We start from the raw sequence: 12817 nt of genomic DNA, 5'->3' as shown, positions 1-12817 counted from the left end.
TATGTATACAAACGTAAAAATAATAACAAATTGTAATAAATGCTAGGAAGAGAAAGAACAAGGTACTTGATGGAAAATAACAGAGGATGACAGAGAAGGACTCCAGTGTTTTTCATGTGAACCTTGCAAACTCCTAGTTTTGGCAATGTATTGATGTTTTAAAATATACAGTAAACAATTTTCATATTTTATAGTACTATTAAAACGATAATCATCTATGTTTTCTCCTATTTAACTTTTTCTTTTAGCATTTATTAGCCATTCAAACTGTTTATTCTCTATATATGAAATTCAGGGTGTATTTTAGTTTTTATTAGATCATTGACTATAAACATTTGTTTGTATTTCAGCTGAATGAAAAGACCCATGATCTTGTAGCAAATACTCATATTCACTCTTCTTACTCCCTCCTTTCATGCTCCAGTTCAGCCAAGTAGAGTGATTTAATTATGTATGTGTAGACTTAGCTGGCAAAATATATTTTAAAAACTGTATTAGGCCGGGTGTGGTGGCTCACGCCTGTAATCCCAGCACTTTGGGAGGCCGATATGGGTGGGTCACCTGAGGTCAGGAATTCGAAACTACCCTGGCCAACATGGTGAAACCCCGTCTCTACTAAAAATACCAAAAAAAAATTAGCCGAGCGTGGTGACATGTGCCTGTAATTCCAGCTACTCGGGATGCTGAGGCAGGAGAATTGCTTGAACCTGGGAGGCAGAGGTTGCAGTGAGCCGAGATTGCACCACTGCACTTCAGCCTGGGTGATGGAGAGCAGCAAAACAAAACTATATTAATGGGTTTTGTAGTATTTTCATAAAAATCTTTTTTTTTTTCTGGTACAGGGTCTTTCTCTGTTGCCCAGGCTGAAATGCAGTGGCATGATCAAGGCTCACTGCAGCCTTGACCTCCTGTGCTCAAGCTATCCTTCCACCTCAGCCTCCCAAGTAGTTAGAACTATAGGCATGTGCTACCACACCTGACTATTTAGTTACTTATTTTTATTTTTATTTTTTCAGAGACAGGATTTCACCATGTTTCCCAGGCTGGTCTCAAACTCCTGAGCTCAAGCAATCTGCCCTCCTCAGCCTCCCAAAGTGCAGGGATTATAGGCATGAGCTACCACACCCAGCCATTTTTCAAGACTTTTAAATGCTAAATTTCTATTTTGATTGAAATATGACCATTCAAGTTCACCTAAAGTGGCTGAGGTGAGAGGATTGCTTGAGGCAAGGAGTTTAAGACCAACCTGGCCAACATAGTGATACCCTGCCTCTACTTAAAAAAATCGATTTTCCTAAAGTTAATGGGGTGGTAGCTTTCACAGAAATCCAGAATTTTAATTGTGAAAGTTCCTGAGTCTCTTTTAAGAAAATGAAATAGTCATCCGATATGTACTCCTTTTGTCTTGGAAAACTTTATTGTAAGTTATGTGACCGAAGACCAACCCAGAGCAAGAAGGAGAAAATTGGAGCAGGTCATAATTTGGTTGTTGATTGAAAGCTTCCTTCTCTCTTAAATGGGAGAGTGGGAGGGAGCAGAATTTTGCTTATTTTTAGCTACATTCTATCATGTTAAGAATATTATGAAGGAAAAATTTTTAAACCCTAAGTTAGTGCTATTTATGGTATTTCACCAAAGCTTAATGTATTCAAATGAAAGAGTTTTTTGTTTTATCAGAATAAATGATTATATTTCTGCTCTTAGAATTTTTAGATCGTGGCCGGGCGCGGTGGCTCAAGCCTGTAATCCCAGCACTTTGGGAGGCTGAGACGGGCGGATCACGAGGTCAGGAGATTGAGACCATCCTGGCTAATACGGTGAAACCCCGTCTCTACTAAAAAATACAAAAAAAAACTAGCCGGGCGAGGTGGCGGGCGCCTGTAGTCCCAGCTACTTGGGAGGCTGAGGCAGGAGAATGGTGTAAACCCGGGGGGCGGAGCTTGCAGTGAGCTGAGATCCGGCCATTGCACTCCAGCCTGGGCGACAGCGCGAGACTCCTTCTCAAAAAAAAAAAAAAAAAAAAAGAATTTTTAGATCGTATTGTCTGTGCTTTATACTTCCAATTATAAGTCTCAGCCCTAAAAATCTACTTAAAAGTTTACTTTCTTTTTTTCCCTTTTGCATTTATTACTACTGTATCCCAGAAGACATTTTGTCAGGTGATTAGAATAAAAGATAACAGACCAGTGTCTTTGCTTTTCACCAAGGGAACCATATTCCTTATTAATGAGGCATATTCTTTATTAATGACTAGAAAAGGAATATCATTGATAGCAGTATCTTAATATGCTATTTTGGGAGTTTCTAGAAATCAGCTGAATTCCTTTACTGTTAACTGTAGGCAGGTATTAGAATCTCTTATCCTGCTCATGTGGGTGAAAACTGTGGCATACAGGACTGACTTTTCAGCTGCAGGCTGCCAGAATATAGTGGGCCTTGTAAGGGTGGGAGTCCTTCTGCCAGGGAGCTCTGTTCATGCTTTTTGTTTGACTTTCATTTCACTTTATCTTGAATGTAGGTTTGCCTTATCTGAGAATTCACAAAAAGGTGATTTTTTAAGTGGTTTAGTAAAATCACTGGAGTGTGGGGTTTGCCAGATTTAGCATACTCACAGCATGCGTAATATATCTGAAATATTGCATAGGACATATTTATACTGAAAAATTATTTGTTGTCTGAAATACAAATTTAACTGGGCATCCAATATTATATCTGACAGACCTACTAGGGTAACTATAATTTATCATCCAAACCAGAACAGTTTTGAGAGTGAAACAGGGCACTATTCATAATGATGCCAGAACAGCAAACATAAACTAGGACTATCCCAGAAAAATTGGAAAGTATAGACAACCTAATTATATAAGGGGTTTTGAAGTAATTTTTAATTATGGTTTTTAAATTTTCATAAGCAAGCATGTCTCTATGTCATTAACTTGTGTGGCTATGAATCTTTGTAAATATAAAGTGTGTTGCTTTGTAATATTGTTTTTTGTTTTTTTGTTTTTTTTTTTTTTGAGACGGAGTCTCGCTCTGTGGCCCAGGCTGGAGTGCAGTAGCCGGATCTCAGCTCACTGCAAGCGCTGCCTCCCGGGTTCACGCCATTCTCCTGCCTCATCCTCCTGAGTAGCTGGGACTACAGGCGCCTGCCACCTTGCCTGGCTAGTTTTTTGTATTTTTTAGTAGAGACGGGGTTTCACCGTGTTAGCCAGGATGGTCTCGATCTCCTGACCTCGTGATCCACCTGTCTCAGCCTCCCAAAGTGCTGGCATTACAGGCTTGAGCCACCGCACCCGGCCTTTTTTTTTTTTTTTTTTTTTTTGAGAGACAGGGGTCTCACTTTCACCCTGGCTGGAGTGTAGTGGCACTATCATAGCTCACTGCAGCCTCAAACTCCAAGTGATCCTCCCGCCTCAACCTCCCAAGTAGCTGGGACAACGGGCATACACCACCACACTTGGCCAATTTTGGGTGGAGAGACAGGGTCTCACTATGTTGCTCAGGCTGGTCTTGAACTCCTGACCTCAAGTTATCCTGCCCCCTCAGCTTCCCAAGTAGCAGGGATTACAGGTATGAGCCACCACATACTTTATAATTTTTGTATTAAAATTTTGATGAGGGCACCTTAAAAACTATGGTGAGCTAACTGCTAGCTTCAGCCTTGATACTTGGTTAAAGTTCTCCTGATGGTAGGAGGCTACCACAAGCACACGACATTCTACAGTTTCGAATTTTTAAAATTATTTCTTCTTTACAGTTTTATTTTGTTTTTGTTTTTTTTTTGTTTTTTTTGTTTGGAGACGGAGTCTCACTCTGTCACCCAGGCCAGAGTGCAGTGGTGCGATCTCAGCTCACTGCAACCTACACCTCCCAGGTGTAAGCAATTCTTGTGCCTCAGCCTCCTGAGTAGCTGGGATTACAGGCAGCTGCCACCTCACCCAGCAAATTTTTGTACTTTTAGTAGAGATAGGGTTTTGCCATGTTGGCTAGGCTGGTCTTGAACTCCTGACCTCAGCTGATCCGCCCACCTCGGCCTCCCAAAGTGCTGGGATTACAGGCATGAGCCACTGCCACCAACCTCTTTACAGTATTTTTATATGTGTACTTTACCATCAGCAGTTATAACTTTGACAAGAAATCCCATGTATTTTCTTTTTTTTATTTGGCTTACGCCTTCTCTTTCAACTTACTTACTTTTTGTTTTTTGGGGGATTAAGTAATAACCTATTATTCATATTTAGCTTCATTTTCTTAATTGTATAGCCTTTTATCATCTTCCCTTGCTTAACCCTTGACTAATTTCATTCTACAAAATCATCCATAAATATTTGAATACCTGCTATTTGTGAACTACTCTCCTAAGTACTACAGTAAATATGACATGGAATAAGACCTGGACCGTATCCTCAAAAAGTGTATATAGTCTGTACTTAATATAGAGGTCTCTCCATAGCTTTGTATATTTCATTTGGTCTTTTCTCTTTCAGCTTATATCTCTTTTAAAAGTATATTAATATATCTCTTTCAAAGTATGATTATCTGTATGTTAGTAATAGGTGTTCCATGGTTTTTGAATAGAAATGGTATGTTTTTGTTTTATTCTAATATCTGTTCTGTTGATGCACAGGTTTTTATAGGAGTGTTTTTTTGTTTTTGTTTTTGTTTTTGAGACAGAGTCTCGCTCTGTTGGCGAAGCTGGGGTGCAGTGACATGATCTCAGCTCACTGCAGTCTCTGCCCTCCCAGGTTCAAGCGATTCTCCTGCCTCAGCCTCCCGAGTAGCTGGGACTACAGGCGCCAGCCACCACGCCCGGCTAATTTTTGTATTTTTAGTAGAGATGGCGTTTCACCATATTGGCCAGGCTGGTCTCGAACTCCTGACCCTGTGATCCACCCGCCTTGACCTCCCAAAGTGCTGGGATTGCAGGCGTGAGCCACCATGCCTGGCGGTTTTTATAGGAGTTTCAGCTACATTAGGTATCTTCAGGAAATAGCCTATAATTGCTAGATAATTTTTTTTGTGTTATAATTTATAAGTTGGAATGAAAATGTGTCAAAGTCCAATATACTTAAACAACTTTTGAGCAGTGATTTGTCCTACATAACCGTTTTCCAGATTATTTTACCTATTAACACTTACAGGATTAGTGTCAGGTTTCTCTAAAGGAAAAATATTCCTTAAATTATTTTCTTGCTTTTATTGTTTGAGGGTTAATGCTTGTTTCACATAATAATGTTAATTTTCACCCAGGCTGGAGTGCAATGGCATGATCTCGGCTCACTGCAATCTCTGCCTCCTGAGTTCAACCGATTCTCCTGCCTCAACCTCCCAAGTAGTTGGGACTACAGGCACCCACCACCATGCCCAGCTGATTTTTGTATTTTTAGTAGAGACAGGCTTTTGCCATGTTGATCAGACTGGTCTTGAAATCCTGACCTCAGGTGATCCGCCCGCCTTGGCTTCCCAAAGTGCTGGGATTACAGGCATGAGCCACCGCATCTGGCCTTATTGTTTTGTTTTGTTTTGTTTTGTTTTGTTTTGTTTTTTTGAGAGGGAGTCTGGCTCTGTCGCCCAGGCTGGAGTGCAGTGGCCAGAGCTCAGCTCACTGCAAGCTCCGTCTCCCGGGTTTATGCCATTCTCCTGCCTCAGCCTCCGGAGGAGCTGGGACTACAGGCCACCTTGCCCGGCTAGTTTTTTGTATTTTTTAGTAGAGACGGGGTTTCACCGTGTTAGCCAGGATGGTCTCGATCTCCTGACCTCGTGATCCGCCCATCTCGGCCTCCCAAAGTGCTGGGATTACAGGCTTGAGCCACCGCGCCCAGCCCTTATTGTTTTTAAATGTACTTCACGTTGCTCTTTTTGTTATTTTGAAAATATATAAAATTATTTTGCTTTATATTTACATAGTAGAAAATTCAAATGGTACAAAAGCATATATAGGGCAAGGTCATCCCTGTCTCCCAGCCACCAGTTCTCCTTACCCAAGATAACCAGTTTTTTATGAGTATTTTGTATAATCCTTCTGGAGATTGCATTTACAGCTGATTACTCATATATTCTCTTTTTTCTTTTTCTTTTTTTTTTTTTTTTACACAAATGGTAATGTATCATACACAGTTGTGTACTTTGCTTTTTTTCATATAACACTATGTCTTGGGCATTATTCCTTACCAGAATAAGCTTTTTTCTTCTTTTTACATGCATAGTATTCCATGTTACAGGGTCCCTACTAATCATTTTTGTGGTTGTTTCCAATAATTTGCTATTATATACAGCGTTTAATTAATAGCCTTCATGAAGGTATGAATATTTGCATGGCTTAAAAAAATTTTTTTGGCCGGGCGCGGTGGCTCAAGCCTGTAATCCCAGCACTTTGGGAGGCCGAGACGGGCGGATCACGAGGTCAGGAGATCGAGTCCATCCTGGCTAACACGGTGAAACCCCGTCTCTACTAAAAAATACAAAAAAAAAAAACAACTAGCCGGGCGATGTGGCAGGCGCCTGTAGTCCCAGCTACGTGGGAGGCTGAGGCAGGAGAATGGCATGAACCCGGGAGGCGGAGCTTGCAGTGAGCTGAGATCCGGCCACTGCACTCCAGCCTGGGTGACAGAGCGAGACTCTGTCTCAAAAAAAAAAAAAAAAAATTTTTTTAGTTTAAAGGTAATATACGTTTATGGTAAAAACTTAAAACACTTCAAATATTACCAAAAATAATACAGTGAAAAATAAATCCCCTAAACTTCTAGTACCACTTCCCAAATGTAATACTTTCTTGTGATTATCAATTTGTTCGATATTTTTCTTTTTTTCTTTTTAGAAAAATAAATGGTTGTGTGGTATCCCCACTATATATATATATATAAATCATAACTTATGAAGTTCCTCTTTGGTGGACATTTAGGATGTCTCCAGATTTTTTTTTTTTGGATACTACAGACAATGCTACAGTGAAAGCCTTGTAGGTATCTTTGCACACGTGGAGGTGTTTCTATCAGGTGGAGTCCTAAAAGTACAGTTGTTAGATCAAGGAATGTATACATTTTAAGTTTTGATTAGTTTTACCAACTGGCTCTCCAAAAAGGTAATACTATTTGATACTTCCACCAGTAGATCCTTGCTAACTCTGGCTTTTATCAAACTTGATTTTTTTTTTTTTTTTTGAGACGGAGTCGCTCTGTCGCTCAGGCTGGAGTGCAGTGGCCAGATCTCAGCTCACTGCAAGCTCCACCTCCCGGGTTCACGCCATTCTCCTGCCTCAGCCTCCCGAGTAGCTGGGACTACAGGTGCCCGCCACCTCGCCCGGCTAGTTTTTTGTATTTTTTAGTAGAGATGGGGTTTCACCGTGTTAGCCAGGATGGTCTCGATCTCCTGACGTCGTGATCCACCCGTTTCGGCCTCCCAAAGTGCTGAGATTACGGGCTTGAGCCACCACGCCCGGCCCAAACTTGATTTAAAAAAAAAAAAAAAAAGTTTGCCAGTTTTGTAGGAGGAAATAAATCTTATTCCTACTTGAATTTCATTTATTATGACTGGTTTTGAGAATTTGGCCATTTCTGTTTACTATGAATTTTCTTATTGATTTTTTTTTTTTTTTTTTTGAGACAGGGTCTCGCTCTGGAGACCAGGCTGGAGTCCAGTAGCACATGGTTCACTGCAGCCTGGACCTCCTGGGTTTAAACAATCTTCCCACCTCAGCCTCCCGAGTAGCTGGGACCATAGGCACTCACCACCATGTCCAGCTAATTAAAAAAAAATTTTTTTTAGAGATAGAGTCTTGATCCTCTTGTAGTTCATGAGTTTGGTAATTAAGTGTTCGCATACATGTGTGACATGTGCCACCCTGGAACCTTGTTGTAACGTTGGCACATTACCCATTTGACATGAAGGGAAGGGAAGAACAGAGAGATGGAGTCTCACTATGTTGCCTAGGCTGATCTCAAACTCATGGGCTCAAGGGATCCTTCTGTCTCAGCCTCCCAAAGTGTTAGGGGATTACAGGCATGAGCCACCATACCTGGCCTGTTATTGACTTTTGAGTGTACTTTTTAAATATCAATAAATTAGTCATGATCACGTATGTTACAAATATTTTTTCTCATTTTGTCATTTTTTACCTTGTGCATGGTCTGTAAATATGCATAATTTGACCCTGGAGAGAGATGAGTGGAGGGTAGGGAGAGGTAAGGGTAAATTAGTGGAGGATCCAGATCAGTCAAGCTGCTAAACATTTTTTTTCTGTAAGTGCTAAACACATTTTAAGTAAGAAAAATGATTAGCCAGGTGTGGTGGCTTGTGCCTACAGTAGTACCAACTACTTGGAGGCTGAGATGGGAACATCACTTGAGCCTGGGAGATCAAGGCTGCAGTGAACCATGATCATGATCAGGTCACTGCACTCCAGTCTGGGTGACAGAGTGAGACCCTGTTTCAAAAAAATAAAAAAAAAATTGACGTGACAGAAACGGTATAGTGCTTTTATCTCCTTAGAGGAAAGAATATAAAAAAGACTGTATAATATTTAGTTGGTATGAAGTGTAATAACCATGCTGAAAATGTATTTGTTATATGTATTTTTCCCTCTAGAGGTTTTGTCAGCTATGATTAGTGTGCTGTTGGTGTATATACTTATGGGATTCCTCTTATATGAAGCTGTGCAAAGAACTATGCATATGAACTATGAAATAAATGGAGATATAATGCTCATCACCGCAGCTGTTGGAGTTGCAGTTAATGTAATGTAAGCTGTATTTTTTCACATTAATATTTTCAAGTACTGAGAACTCAGAGACTATTGCATATGCATTCAGTAATATTCAGTAATATTTTGATATTTTAAAAATTATATAGCTCATTAATTTTTCTGATAAATGAAACACTATGGACATTATAAATTCCTCATTAGTTTGCCCAGGTATATTGGAGATTGAGTCAAAATTACGTATTTAAGTAGGACAAAGTTTTTTGTTTTTAACTTTTAGAATACTTTTGTGTTAACTAGATTTTTTTTCTTAAGCTATCAATTTTTTTCCCTTAAAACTTTTTAGGGGAGAAACTTTTTAAAGTTTAAGTTAGGCCACATACAGTGGTTCACACCTATAATCCCAACACTTTGGAGGCCAAGGCGGGCAGATCACTTGGGCTCAGGAGTTCAAGACAGCCTGGCCAACATAGTGAGACCTCATCTCTACTAAAAATAAAAATTAGCCTGGCACGGTGGCTCGTGCCTGTGGTTCCAGCTAGTTGGGAGGCTGAAGTGGGAAGGTCACTTGAGCACAGGAGATCAAGACTGCATTGAGCTATGACTGGGCCACTGCACTCCAGCCTGGGCAATAGAGCAAGACCCTGTCTCAAAAACAAACAAAAAATAATAAAGTTGAAGTTACAGATTTAACCATTTAGACCAGGGTCAGCAATTTTTTTTCTGTAAAAGGCTAGATAGTAAATATTTTAAGCTTTGAGATGTATATATTCTCTTTCAAAGCTACTCAACACTGTTGTTATAAAACAAAAGCAGCCACACTTAGCATGTAAACAAAGGAACATGGCTGTATTCCAATAAAACTTTATGTACAAAAAAAAAAAAATCGGTGAGCCAAATTTGATCTACCAGCCACAGTTTACCAATCCCTGCCCTAGTGGCTTTTTTTTTTTTTTTTTTTTTTGAGACGGAGTCTCGCTCTGTCGCCCAGGCGAGGCTTCTATTTATACTTAGAATGAAATCAAATTTTTACTGCAGCCTTGTTAATAAGACTCTGTGTACCTCTACAACTCATCTCCTAGCACTTTTGCTTACTTTGTTCTGGCCACAGTGGCTGTCTTTCTTTTTTCAAGTCCACGGAGCACATTTTCATGTTAGGGCCTTTGCTCTGCTATTCTTCTGCCTAGAACACTCTTCCACCACTTGCTCCCTGACCTCCTTCAGGTATCTGCTCAGAGATAATCTGAGAGGCCTTCCCTTACCACTCTGCCTGTCATCCTCCTTTCCCTTACAATGCTTTATGTTTCTCCAAAGCATTTCACATTGCCTGGCTGTACATTATGTATTTATTTGTTGGCTTCTCTGCCTTCTCTACTAGAACATAAGCTCCATGGGGATAGGGATATGTCTGTCTTATCACTGTTTTGACCCCAGCACCTAGAACAGTACCTGATAAATAATAGTTGCTCCAAATTTATTAGATAAATGAGTTCCATGTTACCTCATTAGTGTCTGACTAGTAACAAATGTTTTTGTCAATATTAGGAAAAATAATAATTGTTTTCTTTTATTTTTAACAGAATGGGGTTTCTGTTGAACCAGTCTGGTCACCATCACTCCCATTCCCACTCCCTGCCTTCAAATTCCCCTACCACAGGTTCTGGGTGTGAACGCAACCATGGGCAGGATAGCCTGGCAGTGAGAGCTGCATTTGTACATGCTTTGGGAGATTTGGTACAGAGCGTTGGTGTGCTGATAGCTGCATACATCATACGATTCAAGGTAATACGATTGGTAATTTTTCTATTTTAAAATGTATTTAATTTCAACATGAAAACTAAGGCTGATTGTTTTATCAGTATACTGGACATCAATGCCAGTTCTATTCATTTTACATTGATGTAAGTTTACTTGACAGTCATTATAGTTCTTTTGTTAGCAGTAAACAAGATGATATCACATCACAGGGTAACTTATCTATATTTGGCTTTTGTAGTGCCTTCACTGGATAATTCAATTTTCTTTTTTATTTATTTATTTATTTTTGAGACAAAGTCTCAGTCTCTCGCCCAGGCTAGAGTGCAGTGGCACTATCTTGGCTCACTGCAGCCTCTGCCTCCCAGGCTCAAGTGATTCTTGTGCCCCAGCCTCCTAAGTAGCTGGGATTACAGGTACACACCACCATGCCCAGCTAATTTTTGTATTTTTAGTAGAGACAAGGTTTCGCCATGTTGGCCAGGCTGGTCTTGAATTCCTGGCCTCAAGTGATCCACCAATGTCAGCCTCCCATAGTGCTGAGATTACTGGCGTGAGCCACCATGCTTGCCCAGATAACTCAATTTTAAAACTTGTGATTGAATTGCTAGGTAGTAAAATGTGCACTGGACTAAAAATCCAGAGACGTGGGTGGGTTCTAGTCTTGGCTCTCCCATTAATGCTTTGACATTGAGAGCAAATGCCTCAACTCTAAACTTGAGTTCCCTCTTCTTTATTATAAGGGGCTTAGACTAGTGGCTGCTAAAACTTTTTCCAGAGCTGTGTGTGGTGGCTGTGCCTGTAATCCCAGCTGAGGCTGGAGGATCACTTGAGCCCAAGAGTTCAAGACCAGCCTGGGCAACATAGCAAGACTTTGTCTTTAAAAATAAACACACACACACATACACACACACACACACACACACACACACACACACACACACACACACACACACACAATTCTTTCCAGCTCTGATATTCTAGAAGATTTAGAGACGGCACAAGGAACAATAGAACAAGTGATTACATTTCTGGAAATAGGTCCCCATGAGGCAAGTAATGTAAATAGTCTAGGATAGAGTGAAAATGCTTTTCAGTTACAATATCCAAGTTTTAAAGATATTCTATAATTCTGCTAAAGAAAATCAAGGAAAAAGGGACATATTCCTTGCTTTGCTTTGTAGTCTGTTTTATGTCTGTCTATATTTAATCATAAATTTTGATCTATTACCCTTTAGCCAGAATACAAGATTGCTGATCCCATCTGTACATATGTATTTTCATTACTTGTGGCTTTTACAACATTTCGAATCATATGGGATACAGTAGTTATAATACTAGAAGGTAAGATCTCACTAATATCCTCATTATGAGTTTATTACATCCCTAAAGCAGATTGGGAGTCAGGGGACATTCTGAATAGGAATTGCATCTTTTGCTTTCTACTAATAACTATTAGGCTATATAACAGTACCTTACATGTATATAACATTTAAGAATCAATGCACTCTCCCATGTTTTACCCATTTGACACTTATAATAGCTAAGCAGAGTAGGTAAGGCAGATAATGTGGTAAATTATCCCTATTTACAAATAAGAAAATTGAGGTTCAGAGGGATAACATACTTTGGTTAAGGTCATGTTGCTGATAAACTGTGGCACTAGGACAAAAATGCAATTCTAGATTATATATTAATTCCTTAATTTCCACTTAACTTGTGACTTTGTTGTATTTACTGCTTCCTTCCCTTACTGATATTATGTGTAAGCATGAAAGTAAAAGTTCTTAACAATAGGTTTATCATCATTACATGTTCTTTTCTTTCCTTCTTTTTTCCTTTTTGTCTTAGCTTATCTGTTAATGAAGTATTCTGGTTTGATTGGCATTCCTTTTTAGTGAGAATTAGTATGTTTTTAAAGTATGTATTACCCTCTTGTATATATCTTACATTTTCAATAAAAATATATGTGTACATGGTTTATCTTAAAGTATTAATGTTTTAAAGTATTTGTTTAAACTGAATTTAGCAAAGCCATTTGTTTTCTTTGGGAAATGTCTTATCAGTAATGTAAAAGTTCCTTTTTTTCTAAAATAAATTTTACTTTTAAATTATATATTCCTAATAGGTGTGCCAAGCCATTTGAATGTAGACTATGTCAAAGAAGCCTTGATGAAAATAGAAGATGTATATTCAGTCGAAGATTTAAATATCTGGTCTCTTACTTCAGGAAAATCTACTGCCATAGTTCACATACAGCTAAGTATGTTGCTGGTAGTAAATGGGCCTGGGGTTGGTGGACTTCTGCCTTTGAAACTAAACATCACTGCTTATAATTATGTAGGAAGACTTTTCTGCTGAAAA

The 12817-nt window shown here is 39.3% G+C and overlaps 1 protein-coding gene and 1 non-coding gene across 3 annotated transcripts in view; both read left to right on the top strand.

The window, feature by feature from the left end:
- Positions 1 to 12817, top strand: part of SLC30A4 (solute carrier family 30 member 4) — a 43170-nt gene that overhangs the window by 27453 nt on the left and 2900 nt on the right. For both annotated transcript variants that reach the window (XM_030929745.1, XM_010352956.2), the window contains exons 4-7: positions 8584 to 8737; positions 10279 to 10480; positions 11692 to 11797; positions 12582 to 12716. In XM_030929745.1, the coding sequence (XP_030785605.1) occupies positions 8584 to 8737; positions 10279 to 10480; positions 11692 to 11797; positions 12582 to 12716 (597 nt within the window). The remainder of the gene's footprint in view (positions 1 to 8583; positions 8738 to 10278; positions 10481 to 11691; positions 11798 to 12581; positions 12717 to 12817) is intronic.
- On the top strand, positions 7778 to 7881 carry LOC115898062. The gene has a single exon (XR_004057819.1). It is a non-coding gene; the product is annotated as a small nucleolar RNA U13 (small nucleolar RNA).

The sequence above is a fragment of the Rhinopithecus roxellana genome, chromosome 5, assembly GCF_007565055.1.
Source record: "Rhinopithecus roxellana isolate Shanxi Qingling chromosome 5, ASM756505v1, whole genome shotgun sequence".
In the NCBI taxonomy this organism is placed as follows: domain Eukaryota; kingdom Metazoa; phylum Chordata; class Mammalia; order Primates; family Cercopithecidae; genus Rhinopithecus; species Rhinopithecus roxellana.
The sequence above is the reverse complement of the archived record's forward strand: the minus strand, read 5'-3'. Positions and strand labels throughout refer to the sequence as shown.